This window comes from Euprymna scolopes, chromosome 10 (assembly GCF_053919585.1).
Source record: "Euprymna scolopes isolate OS-2025 chromosome 10, ASM5391958v1, whole genome shotgun sequence".
Classification (NCBI taxonomy): Eukaryota; Metazoa; Mollusca; class Cephalopoda; order Sepiida; family Sepiolidae; genus Euprymna; species Euprymna scolopes.
This window is the reverse complement of record NC_136491.1, coordinates 112168548-112188965: the sequence shown is the minus strand read 5'-3', so window position 1 is coordinate 112188965 and position 20418 is coordinate 112168548. Positions and strand designations below refer to the sequence as shown.

Sequence of the window (20418 nt, the reverse complement as noted above, 5' to 3'; positions counted from 1 at the left end):
CCAATAAAAATAATTATTCAAATGTTTTTTTAATGCATTCTTTACTGAACTATTCCTTTTAATTTTGTTTTATGAAAAAAAGCTATTTTTAAAAAATATATTTGTTTCTTGAACGTTCTCATATATTTTTAGTTATTTTATGGACTTGAACGATAATTGCCTCTAGTGACCCCAGATGGAATCATAGAAAAATTTCCATGGTGTCTGAAACCTATTTAAATGTTCTAACTGTTACCGTATCGATTTCCATAACACACAAACATGTGTATAACGGTATTTTTAGGATTTAAAATACTTAAAGATAAAAACTAATACATTTCAATCTGTTAAAGCCATTTGCTGTTTTATGTTAAGAAAAGCAGCATCAAGAAGTAGTGTATTTTTAAGAACACCACCATGAGTTTTTTTTTACTTCACCTCATATTGCAAATGTTATTTTAACTTTGAATTTTAAAAAAAGTGGAGGGGGGGGGATAACAAATAAAGAAAGGATAAATTATGCCCGAAAAAGAACAAAACTACAAACCAACATAATGAAGCTTATGTTAAGCTTACTCGTCAAGTATAATAGAATTTATATCAATAGCATATGATATAAGGACTTATGAACGGCACATTATACGAAGAGGCTGCAATGTGCACAGAGGTGAATAACTTTATTTTAAAAAAAAAAAAAATTCTAAAGTAATACAAACCATAAAAGTTGAATGTGGAATGCAACAATGCAACAAAATTTCCCCCGGTAAAGGTTGGCACTTTATTCATTTATATACATGAGTATTGCTGATGACCTTACCAAGAAAAAATAAATACATACATTATGAACATTTTAAATATCTCGGTGGTAGGCCAAAACAATTGTACGCTCTGTATAGAAATTAAAGATGTGTTTTTAGTGAATTCAGAGTTTGTTCCCAGCATTTAAGGCAGTTTTTACAATATAAAAAGTATTAAGAACTCTAGTCCTATGATATTTAGCTATTTATAAACTGTGTGTTATAAAAAAAAATTATATTTGAAATATATGTATATAATACAGATAATGAGAACGAAAATGCACTTAATTTTAAAATTTTACTGCAGCTTCTCAGTATTATTAATCAGAAGTGAAGCATGATATTTATATTGAAACAGAAGTATTTAGTCAAAGAGAAATGTTTACCTTCTATTCAAAACTACCTAATGATTGCTTAAACTTTGTTGCAATAAAAGCAATTTTATAATAAAAGAAAACTCACCGATGCTTCCCCACGATGGTGTCTGGTCAGGTGCTTGATTAAAAGATGGCTGCTTTCGAGCTAAGGATACTTTTAGTTGAACTTCAGAAATGATATTACCATTGACCTAAACAAAAATAAGCAGATTTCATTTGAATCACTTAAAGTCAAAGATTTTAAATAGTGATTAGAAAAATTTTTAGGATAACAGGCACTATGTCATTGTACATGGTACATATTATTGTTGTCTTGCATTTTTCGGTTAATGCAAATATATGGTCACAATATATAGCAACAAAAATACAACTGTCATATCATTCAAGTTTTTTCCAAAAGGTGTGCGATAGTGGCCAGTTTGTTCCTATAGTAGTGATTGTGTGATACTACGGACATGTCCACTCCCTCCCCCAAAGTGTTCAGAAATGATTAGAAAAAGAAAAGAAAAAAAAGGAAAGAGTTAATTAACAGAACAAAAGTATAGGAAAATACAAGAAATACAAAGGCGATCAGAAATAGGATTGTTAATCAAGGTGTGCCAGTGACTAGAACAAAAGACTGGACATAGAGGTTAATATATTTAGAGTTAGTTTATGGACAGTTCACACTTTTGTGACAATTGGGAGCAGGTTTTGGCTCAGGAAAGATTAGGACAGCTTTGGTGAACCTGAGATAGGCTGACTTTGGCCGACTGACAGCGATGGCCTCAATAAACAACTAAGATGTGGACATTAGTAATTAGAAGGTTGTTTTTCACGATAATATCACACAAACACATCCAGTGTACAACTGACATCTACAGAATGTGTTGGAGTCTGCGTTTTTCTTTTCTTTCTCTTGCGTTGTTTATTTTTATACTTGTGAGCCACTGTGCACCCCTTGGCAGTCACCAATGTGAGAGACGACAACATTGCCAGAAGAGAAGATGAAAGAGAAGAAATCCACAACACACAACATTGGAGTCGGCGATTGTTGTCGAAGGGAACCACATGGCTTCACAGTTGTTGCTAAACTGTTCACCCTGGTTGAATTGAGCCAATTTCTTCCCTAGTCTGCATGCAACACATTCCGAACCATGGCAGCTCATGCACAGCAGTTCAGAGCAACACCTGCAAAATGGTTAACCAACCAAGATTCTGTTGAAAACCGACCACCTGCTAACATGAAAGCTTAGCCAAGTCTTTCAGTTATTATCCCCGTCCTCAGCTTCCCACTAATACACTTGCATTGTCCAGACAAAAAGGTAGATTATGTCACAAATTCCTTCTCTGAGCAACCACTATTCTTACATGTTTTCCTTAGCCTTCCTCTGTCAACTGATCCTAATAGCTCAACTGTTTCACCTCTACTAATCAAAGAATTCTCATCCATTCATTAAATGTGACTAAACCAATGAAGTCTTCTGTTCTGCACAGATCTATCTATATGGTCTAGAATTAATTTTCTTTTGAGTTCAAATCTAAACCAATTTTTAAGACTTACATTACACAACCATTGTATTATTCTCATATCTACTCATGCTTATGACCTCAATTGTTCTACATCTACTAACCTAAAAACTCTCATATACTCTTTCAAAATGATCATACCATCAAAGCCTCCTTGTCTTCATGCATCTTCCTATAATGTCCAGATTTAATCTTTTCTCCTAGCTCAACAGGTCTAAGCCGGTCTTTAAGACTAGCATTTCACATCCATAGTATCACTCTCATATTTCTCTTCATGCAACACATATCCTCAATTCTCGCTGGCCAGGTTTCACCTCCATACATCAGACTGCTCACACATGCCTGACAGACTCTTCGCTTTGGTTGACAGTAGTAAAGCTTTGTTGGCTGGTAGCGGTAGAAGTTCCCTCAATTTAGTCCATCCATTCCCAACTCTTGTAATCACATTAACCCCTGCTCCCCCTATGTTCCAATAGTATCACCAAGGTAACAAAACTTTTGGACAAGTTCAATAGCTTTGTAATCCAAGTATACTTTTTCACATCTAAGTTTTCATCCATCTCCATTATCCTACACTTCTTGTACACAAACTAATTTTATCATCTCTCATGCTAATCCTAATTTACCCAACGCTTAAGGTAACACAAAAAAATTTGAGCTGTACTCAACTACCTTTCCATAAACTGACTAGAGGTCTTTCCAACACTGCAATGACTGCTCATCACTTTTGTCATGGTAACATTCACTCTCAATTTGCAATTCATTATTTTCATGACAAGTGCTTATTTGAGTTTTAATTTAATATCCCCTCCCCCTGCCAAACTTTCCAAAAACAACAACAAAAAAAAAACACTCAGCTAACTATAATCACGATCAAAAATCCCCCCCTCCATCTGAGACTAAATCTAAATGCAAATTCCATAAACAAAACTTCTTTCCTAGAACTTCCTGTCTGTGGAACCGTTCCAGTGGCCTGCTTTGTGGCTAACTATATGGGTCGTCTTCAAGTCCAATGTAAACAAGTTCTTGTTGAACCATCCCCTAAAATAACCTAATTCTATCACTAATAATCACCACACTAATTAATCCTTATTCTCAAGTAGCTTTCGGGTCTTGATAAGTGGACATTCCCTTGCAAAAAAAATAAAATAAATTTCAGCTTCCTTTATTTACTGTTTGCATGCAATTTATCTGATCTAGAAAAGGTAGATCAAAAGCATACTTACATTAGATATGGCCTTTTCTGCAGATTCCATCTTTTCAAAACTTACAAATCCACAGCTACAAAAAATAAAAGAAAAAAGAAAAAAAGAAAATGGCAAAACCATATCACAAAAATCAGAAATCTATCAGCGTTGTAACTCACTCATTCTAGAACCATAAAATAAAAAAATTCAACAATCTTTTATAACAGATAATTTTTATATACAAACTAATTGCAAAGTAACTCATTAAGTGCTATTGGAATATATATATATGAATTAACATGATTAAGTGGCATACCTAATGGGGGCGGGGTATGAATAATAAACATAAGAGTTAAAAAAAACTGTACGACACAATGCTCAGGCACTCTTTTGGAGGAGCTGGAGCTCTTCAAATTTAAAATTCTTATATCTGACTTTTATGGTTCTGGTGGATGGACATGTAAAATCAAGGTGTTAGCTCACATCAAACAGTAGTGCCATGCCAAAAGCAACACAGCTTTTCCAGAAACGTCCCCATGATGCAAATGTACAAAGTTATACTATCCTAAACATGGACTCTGGCTGGGTTCTGTCATAAGGATAGTATTACAAGTGTAAGATCTTTCTTTTCAAACATCTTTCCTTCTCTGTTAATCAGAAAAACATTACTATACAATAATAATAATACCAAAAAAATCAAAACATCTAAATGTTGACCCCTATACTAATACTGTTCCTGTTGACCATAAAATAATAAATATTAAAAGAAAAATAAAAGTGTCCATATTCTGTGAGGTAATGCTGAAAAAAGAATATATTAGTTTTTTGGGCGTCTGGTGTGTAATTTTTGTTTTTTTATTTTTAACTGGACAAACAGACAAATACACATATGCCTATTAGACACTATCCTCGAATGTCTAAGGTCTTTTTATACAGGAGTTTGGCATGAGGATACTTCCACCTACAAGTAAACCCTGACTAAATGTTCAAAATAACATGAAGTAATCACAACCAAAATAAGATTCTCTCAGTATGGCTACTGCACATTAGCTTATATGAGGAATGGTGCACTTTCTCATGAAGTGATGTTGCCTATAGTAACAGCACTAAACTGGATACTGCACTGAACTAGATGAATTCTTGTTTTGGAATCTGGCAAGGCCAAGAGATTTTTTTTTTTTTTTTTTACATAGGCAAGGCCACTTATCAAGACCCAAGGGCCACTTGAGGATAAGGGTTAAGAGTGTACAGTAGTCAATTGGACAATATAGTAATCGTTAATACGAATTTGGTAAATTTGTTAACTTAAGTGGAACGGCTCAAGAACTTGTTTACGTTGGACTTGAAGACAACCTTATTGTAGTCAGCTGGAAAGCAGGCAAACGGAAGACAATTCCACAGGCATGCAGTTCTAAGAAAGAAGCTTTGTTCATGGAAATTATGTTTCGGTTTAGGCACAGATAAAGCGTGGGGGAAATTATTCAGTGTTTTCAGCTAGATGAGTGTTTCTCGTGAAAGTCTGGCTCTTATACAGGTAGAGAATTGCATCAGCAGTTAGATATCTACGGGATCGATAGAAGGATCCCACCATTTTTCCACCAACCATGGCAATGGATTTGATGTATGTGCTCCATTTCAGATCAGGAGTAAATGTCAAGCCCAGAAGCTTGTCAAAACATGAAGCCTCCCCCAAACGAGAGCCATTCATTTCAATTGATGCCAGATGAGGATCAGAGTGTTGATGATGTAAAGATAGGAGTTTGGTTTTAGACGCATTAAAAGTAACCAGCCACCTCTTTCCCCATTATATCACACGCTCAAGATCAGAGGAGAGAAAATCAGAGAGAACTTGGTCGTTTACGGTCCTTGATGTGCTACTATAGATGGTAGTGTCATCTGCATAAATGCTGACGAATGATGTAAGTATATGATTTGGAAGATCATTAATGTAGATCAGGAAGAGAGTTGGCCCCAGGATGGACCCCAGAGGAACTCTAGCATTAATACTGTGAGCTTCTGATTTCTACCCATCAGCCACTCCTGTTATGAACCTATCAGAGAGAAATGATTTAATAATTAAGACATTTCCAGCTATACCATAGCTGGAGATCTTGTGAAGTAGACATTTATGCCACATAATTGTAAGTACATCTGCTGTAGATCTAGCAGAACGGAAACCATATTGCATGTCACTAAGGTTATTTTTACTGAGATGGTTAACTACTTCTCTATTTAACACAGATTCCAGCAATTTACTCATGACCGATCACCTGAATTCTTAAATACAGAGCATACTGATGAGATTTTCCAGGGTGATGGGAAGCAATTCTTCTTAAGACAATGCTTAAACAGCTTGTAAGTATGGGCGCTAGTCCTGGTTGAAGTTTTTGGAGCACTATAATTGGAATGCCGTCAGAGCCAGTTGCTTTACAATCACAAAAAAAAACACTAAAAAAGATATACATTAACACAGTTAACTGGTCAATTAGTGAGAGGAAAATTAATGTTCTTCACTTCTTTATTAAGTGAACGTTTGACAGGTGAAAGGGAGAACTGAATGAAACATTCAATTATCTAAGTCTCTCATATAGAGGTCATGTATTAGCCCCAGGAAATGATTTCTTGTAGGAACAACTAAACAAAAATTTAATTTCTATAATACAGGGTAGGGCAGAGCAACTTGCCTATTTGGAATATCAATCAAAACACAAGTAATGCAGATATACATGTAATTCTTTGAACTGCAACTAGTACAACATTTTATTTTTTACCAGTTTTACAGATGATATCAGTAAGATGGTGTCCATTTTTCTCCATACACTGAGTTAATCGAACTCTGAAGTTTCAGTCAATTTTTTCCAGCATATTGATGGGTAAGTTGGCGACATCATGATGAATGTTGTTTTTCAGGTGAGTCAAGGTGTTAGGACGATCATTGTAAACAACTGATTTCAGACATCCTCATAAAAAATAGTTACATTGTGATAAATCAGGGGACCATGCTGGCCAATGCAGATCGCCCCTCAAGGTGATGAGGTGTCCTGGGAAGTTCTGCCACAAAACAGTCACTGGTACGCACTGTGTGTTCCGTGGAAAAATAAACAAAAAATAAATAACGCACATTAAAAACTCACTTTAAGCCCCACCCTCTCAAACAAGTCCATCCCTAATATCTTTGGAGCAACCATCGCTTTAGGGCACTAACTTTAAAAGAGCAAGTTGCTCTGTTTTACCCTGTAGAAAAGAAATTGGAGAAAAACCAAAAAATAAAAATTACTTTTACCAAGATTCTTTCACGGCCACAACTGCCACCATGTTCATTAAATTTTAAGTCTGATTTTTTTTTTAGGATCGGTTTGATAAATAATCCACAAAGTAAAAATCCAAATAAATACATACTTTCTGTCAAGTTCCATTGATATATTTACAATTGTACCAAATGTTGCAAATGCTTTCCGCAATAGTTCTTCGGTAACACCATGGCCGTAGACATAAATCGTATTGCCTTTCTTTGAAGTCTCCCTTCTGTCTTCACGATCTCGATCAAAACCTAAACAAATGCAAGAGAGAGAAAGGAATAATGATAGTGAGGAGGAGGACAACAAGGAAAAGAAAGAGGAAGCAATATGAGGAATATGGAGAAAAGATAGAGAAAAAGAAAATGAGAAAGAGAAAACAAAAAAGAGAAAAGAATAAAAGGGAGAGGAAGAAAAAAAGGAAAAGGAGGAGGAAATGAAAAAGAGGAGAAGGTGGAAGAAGAGCCAAAGAAGGAAGAGCAGGAGTAACAGATGGAGGAAAAATAAAAAGTAAGAAGGAGTAAAAGGTGAAGGGGGGGATAAAAAAAAGTAGAGGGTGAGTAAAATATGTGGAGAAGTAGTAAAAGAGGGAGAAGTAAAAGACAGAGAAGGAGGGGGATGAAAGGTAGGTGACAGAAAAAAAAAGAATTAAAAAACTGCAAATGCCAAAAGATGGACAAGGAATTAGCAGAAGAGGTCAAGTTAATCTTTGACCATTTGTTTTTCTTTTGTAGTTTCTAATGCCCAGCAAAGAAGCTTGGAAATACTGAATATAAAAAAATGCAACGCAACAGAAACAGATTGAAGACAATGAAGGTCATCAATTATTATAGTTACTTAATTTTATTTTTAACACAACAGTCAACATAACGATGACTTGATCTTTTTAACTCCAATAAGGAATGATGCATAATCAATCTCACAACCATTAAAAAGACAGAATGATGATTAACGATCTTGACTGACTTACTCAAGAGTTTCACCACATGCTCAAGAACAAAATTCTCCTGTCACTTATGACAGTCTTGGGCCAGTCTTTCAGTTCTAGCAGTATACCCGTTTCAACCCGATGAGCTCATCTCTTTGGTGGCTACCCTCTTGATTTTTTTTAGATGAAATCTAAGAGCATTTTCCAGTATAAAAAACAAACTTAAATAAAAGTGTAATGTTCTACTAGTATTTTGTTTCATTTTTTAATGATTACCGCTACTCTCTAGATGACAGTTTAATTTCAGCTATGTTTTTTCTTGTTCTAACTTAAGATTCATCACTACTGGTAGTTCAAAGTAAATGAACGCTTTAAAATAAGTTAAAACACAAAAAAAAAATTATCCAGGTAAGCAAAAGAGTAGCTTATCTTGCCTTTTATAACATTTGGTTTGTGACCACTTCTACGTTTCATTGTCTATAGCGGAAAATGTATAAATTTATTTTATAAGATTTCTTTACAAAGCTGGAAATGTTCAAACAATATTACTTTTTTTTTTTTTTTTTAATAACATCCTTGATGAATCTATTCATATTAAGCTTCTTTCTAATCCTTGCATTTCATCATCTCACAAATTTACTCCAAGAATATTTCTTAAACCTTTCATTTCAAAGACATTGAATTTCCCCTCATGTTCTGCAACATATAATTGATGTGTCACTTACATATACAGCAACAGAAATGATCGATGCAATGTAAAGTCTTAACTGATATGTACTTTCTGCAGAAGTTTCTATTCCTATTCCTCTGCTATGTCAGATGAGGATTATCGAATAACTGAGATAATAGACACATTTTGTTGTCTAAGCTATGAATTAATGGGCAATAAAGAAAAAAAAAAACTCTATATAATGACCCTCTCTGAACATCATAATCATAACGATGCTCTATTTAGGGCATCGTAATCATAGAAATACAATAGTGTTCAAAAGTTAAGGAACGGTCAATCATTTTTATTGAGTGGCTTCTAACTATCTATGAAAAGGGAAAAAAAATTTTTTTTGGTGAATTTTCCAATGTTCAATAATGGTAGTTAAATAAAATATATTTTTTTATTTTTGATTTTGAATACATATTAGTTGTTTACATATAATTTTAATTAACCTACAGGCATCCAAAAGTTAAGGAACGGAACGGAGCAAATTAAAACAAACTTTAGTAATTTTAATAACTACTTAACAAAATGTCAACTCCGAATATTCGAAGAAATCTCTATACAAGAAAAACAGCTTATTTGTGACCATTATGATTAAAAAAGTCCATAGAAGAGATTACTAAAATATTGAAAGGCCTAAAGCGTTGTTTTTCAAGTTATTGAAAATAGAAAAAAAAAAAAAGGTTTACCATAGACTGAAAAGAAAGAAAAAAAAAAAAAAAAAAAAAAAAAAAAAAAAAAAATCGGGCCAACCCCGAATAACAACTAAGAAGGAGGATAGAAAAATCACTTGATCATCTTGTTCTGATCGCTTTAAAACTCCGGCTTCGATATCCCAGGATTTTACATCCAAATCTGGACAAAGAATTTCCCGACAAATGATCTTACGAAGATTAAACGAAGTTGGATTATTTTCAAGAAGTCCATGCTGAAAGCCTTTAATTTCTATTAAAAATAAAAAAGCCAGATTGTTATTCACTGAAAAACATTTGTTTTAGGGAGAAAAAATGGGAAAAGGTTCATTTTAGTGATTAATCTAAATTCAATCTTTTTGGATCAGACGACAGGCATGTCAGAAGAAAAAATGGAGAAAGACTGTCCCCTAAGTGCGTTAAAAGTACAATAAAATTTAGAGGGGGTCAGTATAATGGTATGGGGCATGATATCTTCAAAAGGATTTGTGAAAATTCATGGAAAAGTTAATGCCCGAATGTACAGAGAATTGATTAGAGAACATGTGGTTCCTAATCTTTCTAATTCTGATATCCTTATGCAAGACAACACACTGTGCCATAAAGCAAAATTAGTTTTAGAAGAGCTAAATAGATCCAATATTTGCATTATGGATTGGCCAGCTCAGAGACCCGACCTTAATCCAATGGAAAATGTTTGGAAAATTATTGTTGATAAGATCACAGAAAAAAAAAAAAAAAATCCTTGATGATTTATGGGAATGTATAAGAAAATCCTGGGATAATATCTCACCTATAACATGTGAATGATTAGTTCTGTCTGCAAAAGATGCCATAGTGTGATTGAAAACAAGGGGCTTTTCACTAGATACTAAAAGGATTCTTTGTTTTTTCATTAATAATTTTCCCCATTCCTTAACTTTTGGACAACTGTAATTTAATTAAATTTATTTATATGTAAAAAAACTAATGTATATTCAAAATCAAAAATCAAACAAAATATTTTTTATTTTACTACCAATATTAAACATTGGAAAAAATTTTTTTCTCTTTTTTTATAGATAAAGTTAGAAGTCATTTAAAAGAAAATGATTGACCGCTCCTAATTTTTGGACGCTACTGTATACCTTACCTTCTCATCAAGAAAGAGAAGGCTTCAGTTTGCTAGTCACTGAAACAGAGTTGAAAATAAGGGTTTTCTTAAAAAAATCATGAAATGTGTAGACTTGTTTTCAGTCACAGGATACTGACCTTGATTACTGGTTAAAATATTCTGATGCTAAAAAATTTTAAAACTACCAGCAGAACTGTTCACAAAAATTGAAGATATACCTCAACACATCTTTAAGATATAGTTTTTTGAATTTTTAGAACAGTTTAAACTGGATATGGCTTTAAATAAGGTTTTCATTAAAGAACAAAAATGTAGAGAAATGACTTATCAAATCAATAAAAGCCTTGGTTTCTTTACCCAAGAGACGAGGTCGTTTGTAAGGTGTTTGCGGCTGTTCTCCATCAGAATTATCTTCTAAAAACAAAAAAGAAAGAAATCCTCATTACTTTTTGAAAGTTTAGTAAATCTCTCTATATATAACGAGCAGTTGTCTGTATGTATGCATGCACGCATGTTCGACTAAAAATTCAAAAATGACAAAACAAACACCCACAAAGTTGGTATTTGTTTAATCAGTATTGCCCTGGATGAATAATATCTAATATTCATTTTTTTTACCCTAAACTGGAGTAAATTTGGTCAGGTGGTTGGGGGGGGGGGTCTATTTTCCAGCCGGTAACTAACAGGAAGAGGTTCTGATTTCTTTTTTTATAAAGTTAATTCCCTCATGCAGACTGATCTGTCAAATTGTCTGTATGTGCATATGTGTATGTCCAGAGGGTGGAATGGGCTGAGTGGAGAAGAAAGAGAAGTAGATGGAAATTTTAATAGGAATATTTTGGCAATACTGAGTAGCCCAGCTAGTATATATATATATATATGATACAAATTATAGAAATAATATTTAGAAGTGATGGAGAGATGAAAAGGGAAATAAACCAAATTATATGTTCAATGTTTTGTCTTTATTTCAAGGCTTCCTTGGGATGATTAATTTGAAGAAAATAAAATACCAGTCATATATTTGAGATATTTACAAACAAAACAAATATCTTTTCAAATATTGTACTAGTAACTTATTTTCTTCAAATTAATCATCTTAAGGAAGTCTTGAAATAAAGACAAAATGTGTGCTCTGGCATCACAGTTAAACAATTGATTTAAGAGCCAAACTAACAGTAGATTTTGAATCAGCATCTTTGATTTGATGTTTTTATCAACATCAGAGTTTCTGGAACCTTTTTTTTTAAATTATTTAAAATTAAAAGTTTGTAAAAATAACATTAGAAACAAATGCTCCAAGATTTGTAGTGTTACATTTTCCATCGCCTGAACAACATTCTTACTTATAATAATCTGACTATTTTACTACCAGTAAGAAAAATAAATCAACATTGTTTATTTATTTATTTATTTTTAGTCATTATACATATTCAACATCCTTTTTCAAATTTTTTATTATTGGAATTTTTCCTTTATGTTTCTTAATTTATTTTAAATAATCAAACTATTTGAGATCTATGCAGAAAGATTTCTCCATTGAACTCAAACACTATAAGTAGGTAAAAAAAATAGAATATTTTTATTTGGTCGATGGTTGTGTGGATAAAGCGCTCGGCTGAAGATTAATCTTGTAGGGTCTAAATCTCACACAAGAAAAAAATTTTTGTTGTTTTGTTTGTGGTATAGTAGTCCAGTTACTTCCCAGTAAATATTGATCATCATCATAGACCTGAATAATTCTTGTATCACTGCTGTTCTCATCTTATTTTCACAACCTTTTGGCCGATTTAACCGTGTGAATTTTTCTATCAAACTCAAGAACTTGTATAGAATTTCAAACAACCCTTTATTTAATTCATAGGGTAGCATGCTCTCGTCCCATCAGCCATGACTGAATAGAAGTCTTAAGCAAGTCACAATTGTATTCTTAATATCATCTGCAAGATGGTATAGCATAATGGATCAAATAGTAAATAAAATTCAGTTCCAAGTGAAACTCTTCTGGGGTTGATACTAGGAATACAATTGCAAATTGTTTAAGACTTCTACTCAGTCATGGCTGATGAAACAAGAACATTCTACCTCCATAGATTAAATAAACAGTTCTGTTTGAAAATTTGTACAGAGATTTAAAGTAAAAATAACATACGCTTTTTCATTTGTAGAAGAGAAAAGTGAGATAAACCCTGCATCGACAAATACCTCAGCTAGTGAATCTATATAACAAAAGCAAAAAAGTTCACCAATGGCAATGAATATACATAGCTATAAATACACATCTGCCACAAGTATTTACTTTAAAACATCAGACATTTATACTTATGGATGACTTAAATGACATACTTTTTCTCCATCTCTCCCGAACACTAGCCCAGTCTAATAATATATAAACATTGGGCATTTTAGCCTGATAAAGATGGACAAAAGTTATAGCCCATTGACTTAGTACTTTAAATGTGGTATTGTGGTGACTAATTCCAAATAGATACCATAATACTTAATTCAAACGGATACTATGATGCTTAATTCACTGCACCTTATCATAACAAAAGTCTATACAAAATTTCAGCCAGATCAGCCTAATAGTTTCCAAGAAAAAGTGGAACGAACAAACAAAGAGAAATATAAAAGTGGCAAGAGATGTTTAGGCAAACTACATAAACTATAGATTTAAATAAAAGTTATAACAATATGTGCATTAAAAAAAAAAAAAAAGAACTGAAACAATATCAAGAAGAAACCAGCTGATAGACCGAAGAGAAAAAATAACAAGCCACGAGTGCATGGTCCCCCCTCTGGTGCTGCATGTGAGATGACACCACAAAAAAATAGTGAAGAAATGATGAATGTGAGAAGTATGAAGGGCCTTTACATTTTCTCTAAGTTTCAGAAAAATCTAATGGATGGGCCAAAAGTTATGGAGCAAAAAGTGTCATTTTTTTCAATTTTGGAGCATTTGTGACCACTTTGGAACTCCTGAGAACGCCAAATCTCAGTAAAAAATGGACAGACATGTATATTTGAATTCAGCAACATGGAAAACCACTTTATAAACATACATATCAAGTTTTTGAGTAATATGAAAAAAAGAGCTCCAAAAAAGCATGTTTTTTTAGCCCTAAAAGTCCGAGAACCAGAATTTTGCCAGGGTCACCTATACTGAATTTATATTAAGAACAATGGCCTCCACATTTTGGCCAAGTTTCAGGAAAATCTAATGGATGGATCAAATGCTATGGGGCATAAAGTGTCATTTTTGGCCATTTTGGGTCATTTTTGACCTCTTTTGAGCCTCTGGGGATACACCAAATCTCAGTGTAAATGGATAACAGTGCAATTTCAGGCCTTAACACATGTATATTTGAGTTGACCATGAAAAACCACTATATAGTCAGACATATCAAGTTTTTGTTGAGAAATATGAAAAAGAACCACATTTTGGCCAAGTTTCAGAAAAATCTAATGGATGGATCAAAAGTTATGAAGTAAAACGTGTCATTTTTGGCCATTTTTTTTTTTTTTTTTACCTCTTTTGAGCCCCTGGGGATGCAACAGAATATTTTGCGGAAAAATTTTTTTACTGTGCACATCTATTTAATGAAATATAATTTGTGGCAAAATTTCAGGAAAAACTAATGGACAGTTATCTGGCAATTGTCTGGACGCCACTGAAAACATAGGTCACTCTCCAATAAATCGGGGGACCAATATGAAAAAGAGCAAGTGAAAAATAGGACATATATATCGGCCATTGTCCCTGGTGAGTTTGTACGGGGTAACCCTCAAAATGTTGTCTAAAGAATCTTTAGTAAAATTTTTAATCTTTTCCGCAATTTGGTAGAAATAACCTTCAGTCTATGCTTGACTTTGTCCTATGAATGTCTTTACAGTCTTTGACCTATTATCATTCAAAGATAAGCACACTTATGCAAAATTGTCTATAACTATAACACGTTCCTCTCTTAGCACGGCTCTCCTAATTTGAGCAGTGATGACCTTCCTCATTTCATGGCTGACAGAATGACAATCTACCCACATGAATGCTCCAATGAACTATAAGCACTTGGACCTCTTTCGATGTAAATACCTCTGACAAACCCGACAAGCAGCAAGATCCCACCCCTACACAGTAGAGATCCCTAGATGTAAGAAAGCCTTCTACTCCAATAGTTTTTTCCCCAGAACTGCTTAACTTTAGAACTCCCTTCCGGGATTCTGCTTTCCCAACTGTTCTGACATGCAGAAGTTCAAGTGTAATGTGAACAGACATCTTGATGCTCAACTCCCTACATAGTATCCTTGCAACTTATGTCCCCGATAGTAGCCCCCAACATCAAAGTGGCACTGTACCTTGTTTAAGGTGAAAAAAAAAAAAAAAAAAAAAAAAGCTTAGTTTGAAATTCTTTATAGGTTCCCAATTTTAAAAATATGCACATGAAAAAAAGTTGGAGGTTACATCATAGCAATAACGCTATTTTGGGGGCTTGTAATTAGACATGCACTGGTGAAATATGAAATTTAAAAATAAAATAACAGGAAAACTCTTTGTTATACTTACGTATCAATCAGTCAAAAGTAAGTATCTACACTAAAAATTACAAAAAATTATCAAGTAGAATTTTGATTAAAAACAAATCAGTGACGCTTATTTAGTTTTATCCCAATAAATCAAAACCGTTTGTAAAAAGAAAAGTAACAAAACGGCACAAGAAAGTATATTATGTACTTACGTGATAGGTTAGAAAAAGACAGTACACCAAAAATTATGTTAATTTATCAAGTAGTTTTTAAACAAGAAAAACATTTTAATGGCGAAATGTCTCATCTGCCATTTTCTATTTACATTAAGGTTAATGACTAAAGGATATAATTCAATACACAATCATCATCATCATAATAACAGCTACAAATTGTTTACCAATCAAATTCAATTTTATTTTATAAAATCAAAAATGCTAAAATTTGCGTAAAATTTTGATGTGCAACTTTTTAAAAAAATCTAACAGGTTAAATAATAAAGTTTGTGTGCAATTGTAATGTTATTGCTTGAGCGGAGCTCCAGTCCTCTTTCTGTGTGGCTAGTCCCGAGAATTTTATCCACCACCCAGACCAAGCTAATTACCATAATGCCAACGGGCCCTGATTACCATTACCAAATATATCAACTAGTAATTATAAAGGTCAGTGTGTGTATGTTTCGCAGAATAATAAAATGACGCAATACCCATGCAAATATTAATGTTTGGTTAAAGATATTTCCAGGCAGGAGGGGAGGTGTCGATTCGCTTTGGAAATTCAATTGACGTGTGTGATTGGAGGTTATGTAATAGAATTGAACTACCCGACCAGCAACAATGACAAATAAATACTTTATTTAGTTCAAAGATTTAATTATGCGCAAAAAGAATTGAAGGCCAGTTTGTTTATGATTTGACTGCTGAGTAATAGCATGCCTTTGAGAATTGGTTATTTTAGTTAGATATCATTTTTTTTTTAATTATTTAAGATTTGTCTCTGCACAAGAAGGGAGAATATCATTTCGATTGAGAACAAAAAGAAAATGTCAACTCAGAAAGAGTTGAACATTTGATCGTGGTGATAAGATATTTGGCCGTGGGGTTAGTTGCTTTGAGATTTGAATGAAAGAATTATTAAATTATTGTTAAATGTCATTTCGATTGATGATAAAGGAAATCGTCAAAACCAAAGAATTAACCCGTTGACTCTAGCTAAAACACAAGACATACTGTCATCACGTGTCATTGGGGAAAACCCGAATTGCATCAACCGATCTAGGGTGTCAGATCATACACTTCTGCATAAGTTGATGTGGCATGCATTGATTGGACGATTGAAGGGTGCAGAGTTGTTTTTCAGCAGAGAGAAGCAGTCAGTCTGAAGAGAGAATTAGAGAGTCAGAGAAAGTCAGTCTGTCAGTTGGCAGAGAAAGCAATCAGAGGTGAGTTGCAGACCCATCAAAAACAGCAGTTTCCATCAGAATTTCATCAGAGTATCTGTAAAACTTCTTGGAATAAAGGAAAAATCAAACGAAGGAACAGTGCGTCAAGATCAAAACAGCAGACATGTCCCCTCCGACATTTGAAAAAAAAAAAAAAAAAAATGAACGGGAAATTGAGTTGAAAAAAATAAATAAATAAAAAGACCTTGATTTGTTTTTTTTAACAAAGTAAACCTAAGTTAGAGAGAAAAGGAAAAATAGAAAGAAAAAAAAAACAAGAGCGCCTGTCACTGAAATTTATTGATGATAACGTTGGTACACACATTTTTGTTTGTTTTTTGCCTTTATTTTTTTTTTACTATCATTGCTTTTTATTGTATACTGCATGAACTTTGCTTTCAACACAACAGTTGAAATACAAACCACAGCTTATGTCCTTTGTTACGATAGCGAGTATGGCTTCTGTTGCTTTGTTTCTGATTGATGTCATATCGGTCCGTTGAGTGAACCTATTGTATCTTCTTGACAAGGAGGTTCAGAAACCACTAAAACTTTTCTTGCTTTCTATGTTTTTTACTTGTAATGTTGCGCGGCTTGCTGTCCATTTGTGATCACAGCCCCATCACTCATTGGAGTGGCAATTATAACAATTATACAATTATAATTTTTTAATATTGGGTAAACATTTGGAGATAAACACCAAATCAGTTTTATTGCTAATTCTTCTTTGGCACAAATGCATCTAATGAAATAATTCCCCTGTTCCAATTTTGAAGGTGCAAAATGCATTCATGTGAATGGAGAATCAGATGTATACGATAAAACTAATATTTTTAATTAAAATTTTTCATAATTTTTTATGTAGAAACCTACTTTTGCCTGATATGTAAATATTTCAGAGAATTTTCATGTTAATTTATTTTGAACTATCATATTTCATTTGTGTATGTCTACCTACAAGCACCTTAGTTTTATTTGTCAAATGTGAAAAGGCTTAGAAGCACTTTATAAATAAATCAAGCAATCTTCTATCAGATTCACAAAAAAAATTAGTCAAAATAATTTCCTTACTTGAGTCTCTCATGGCTCCTTCACTAACAAAACTCTCAAACAGTTTTTTCCTCCGAGGTTTGGAAAGCTAAAAAATGGGGAAAAAAATGTCATCTTAAAAAAAAATCTCATTAAATCTAAATAATATTAATCATATATTCAATTTCAAAGAATGAAGTTAAAAAAAAAACTTAAAACTTGAACAAAATGAAACTCAAAATACACAAATATACAAAACACATAAAATCAAAAATTTTGTTGATCAGCCAAGACAAAGTAAATAATAGTCAAGAAAAGTGCAGCTGCGAGTAACGAACCTGTAACCATGGAAACTTGATTTTGGAACTTGGAAGATTCTAAACTCACCAGGGGAAACTCTAAAAATTATGAAGCCGAAGAGGAGACTCAGAAAATTCTGAAGCCACCTGGGGAGACTAAGAAAATTATGAAGTTTCCCAGAGTGACTCAAAAAATTCTTAAACATATACCGGAACCTTGAATAAAATTCTTTTTTCTAACCAACACTTCAAACATCCACATATTTTGGCAACTACCTATTTGACTGAAGTTAGTCAAAATATAACATTTATACCATTTTCATATTTCAGGCTCTTATTCTAATCCTGGGTGTCAATGTTTATACTGTCATATTTTTTGGTCTTCAGAGATTGACCCAAACTTGAAACAAATGGCAGTAATATGCGTTGTGCATCAGTTTCCATATACCTATGAATGAGCTACTTGAAGCATTAATTTAAAATAATAAAAGTGAACATACATGTCAGGTTTGCTTCAATAATCACGCATGGAAATTTTTTATCTATGAGCAAAGAACAATAGGCTTAATCTTAATAGAAAATAAAGGAAATAATTTCTTTCACTTTTAACAGATACCAAAAAATATTCTCTTGTTCATATTTTTGTAACTAAAATACAAATTAATCAAATGTTTAATTTACAGATTAAAGAGAAAGAAAAGGAGAGGATTAGTTTATTATTGTAAGTAAAAATTATTTAATTTGTATTATTTGGACTATACAGTTCTTATTTTGTGTTGTTATTTTCACAATGTTTCGTTCAATGTAAACTCCAATCTTCTTCAGGTAACTCGCATGCCTGGAAAACTGCAGAGCATTGCAACAATTTAATGTGTATATGGTTGTTTTACAACATATCAACCCCTTTTTGTGTTATTTACGGTCAAATCCAGTAATTTGGAAAATGTTTTTATTCTTCAAGTTCTTTATATCTATAAATATTTATTCATGGTGTTTGGTTTGGTTGTTTTGTTTTATTACAGCATATCCAACCCTTATGAATTATTTCATCTTGAATCTGATCATTTTAGTAAAAGATTTTATGCTTCAATTATTTATATATTCAAATATTCATTCATGATGTTTGGTTTGATTGTTTTGTAGAAGAAGATAGTTGTTTTTGTTTCTGTCTTTGCAGAATATGATTGAGTTTTGCAAAGGGAAAGAAAAAAAAAGCAATTACATCAATGTTTGGTGCATTTTTTTAGTCAGAAAGCTAGTGTCCTCAGACAGCCTGATCTGGTAGCAAAGAGAAAAGGGGTCATATCATAGAAACAAGGCAGCAATTTATTTAACACAATAAAATGAAACCAACTTTGCAGAGAATAAACAAAAAAAAAAAAACATACTTACTTCTCGGTCGTCATCTTTTTCTGCACTGTCAACGTGTGTAGCTGAAAATGGCTGAAATCCAACAGCGGATGGTGTCTTATCAGGATCCTGGTAGGAAAATTAAAGCAATGATTAGAAGAGAGTTGAATCAAGACAGTAGATCTTGCATACACAAACATAAACGGGCCAGTATCCTTTCAAATGGAGCGTAGGTGATGGTAGCAATGAAGTGAATACAAACATCAGCTGACAAACTCAGCATTCCATGTTCAAATCCTGTTGATTCCATAAAAAAATGGCATTCACTACAGGCACATCATTAAAATGGAATTCAAATGCAAGAAAAATGAACATTTTCAATCCATTCTTTTTGCTTTTATTTTATTTATTTGCTTTTGATTTTTGCTAACAAGGTATTAAAAATCTTATCGAACATTTAGAAGACAGAATACATAATTTATTAATCATTTTAAATTAATCTTTATAAAAAGTGGGAACTTAGTTGCAAACCCAACAAATACAACTCTCTTTATTAGCTAAACAAAATAACTAGTTATCTGTAATGTTGTTCTCTCTGACTATCACATCGGTCAGCTCTCAACACACGGCACCAGACACAGCTGCCAGCTGGCCGGCTCACTTTCAAGAGTATAAGAAGAAGAGATTTGCATGCTCGTAGAAGATAGTTTCCTAATTGTCACATGCTTTTCTTCTTCGCTTCTCTTTCCCTTACTTTCAATCTTTATGCCTATATATGTATTCCATTCTGTGATGTCTCACCCATGTCATGGCTTAAAAAATCTTGCAAGTTGTCATTTAATAGCAGAGGCAGACTACATTATATATCCACTTCTCTGCACAAAGGGTACAGATGAAGTTAGTTTAATGAGACAGTTTTTTAATATGGTGAAAATCCAACTCCCCAAAAGGAGCAGTTTAGATTGAGACATAAAATATAAGTGCCTCGGTCTAGAAAGATTTTTCCTTCGCTGAGGACAGAAAAGGTGAAGTATAGTATCAGAACAGATTTTAAAGGATAAAGAAAGATGCATCGGAATATCTCTGTAAAAGACTGTTTATCTGTCAATCGGTCATGCTTATGTTTGAAATTTTATTTTTATTGGCTATGGAAACACTTTTGTTGTATATTTGTTTTTTATTTT

The 20418-nt window shown here is 33.0% G+C and overlaps 1 protein-coding gene across 4 annotated transcripts in view; it reads right to left on the bottom strand.

Moving 5' to 3' along the window:
- Positions 1–20418, bottom strand: part of LOC145286214 (negative elongation factor E-like) — a 36766-nt gene that overhangs the window by 1757 nt on the left and 14591 nt on the right. The window contains exons 5-11 of one of the 4 annotated variants that reach the window (XR_013869127.1): positions 19277–19363; positions 17628–17694; positions 10952–11008; positions 7249–7399; positions 3889–3943; positions 1239–1344; positions 696–791 (exon numbers count right to left, since the gene is read on the bottom strand). Coding sequence is in view for 2 of the 4 variants with exons in the window: in XM_080135017.1 (XP_079991143.1) it covers positions 1239–1344; positions 3889–3943; positions 7249–7399; positions 10952–11008; positions 17628–17694; positions 19277–19363 (523 nt within the window). In the remaining 2 variants the exon portion in view is untranslated. The remainder of the gene's footprint in view (positions 1–695; positions 792–1238; positions 1345–3888; positions 3944–7248; positions 7400–10951; positions 11009–17627; positions 17695–19276; positions 19364–20418) is intronic. The other 3 variants (XR_013869128.1, XM_080135017.1, XM_080135019.1) reach the window with 3 other exon arrangements.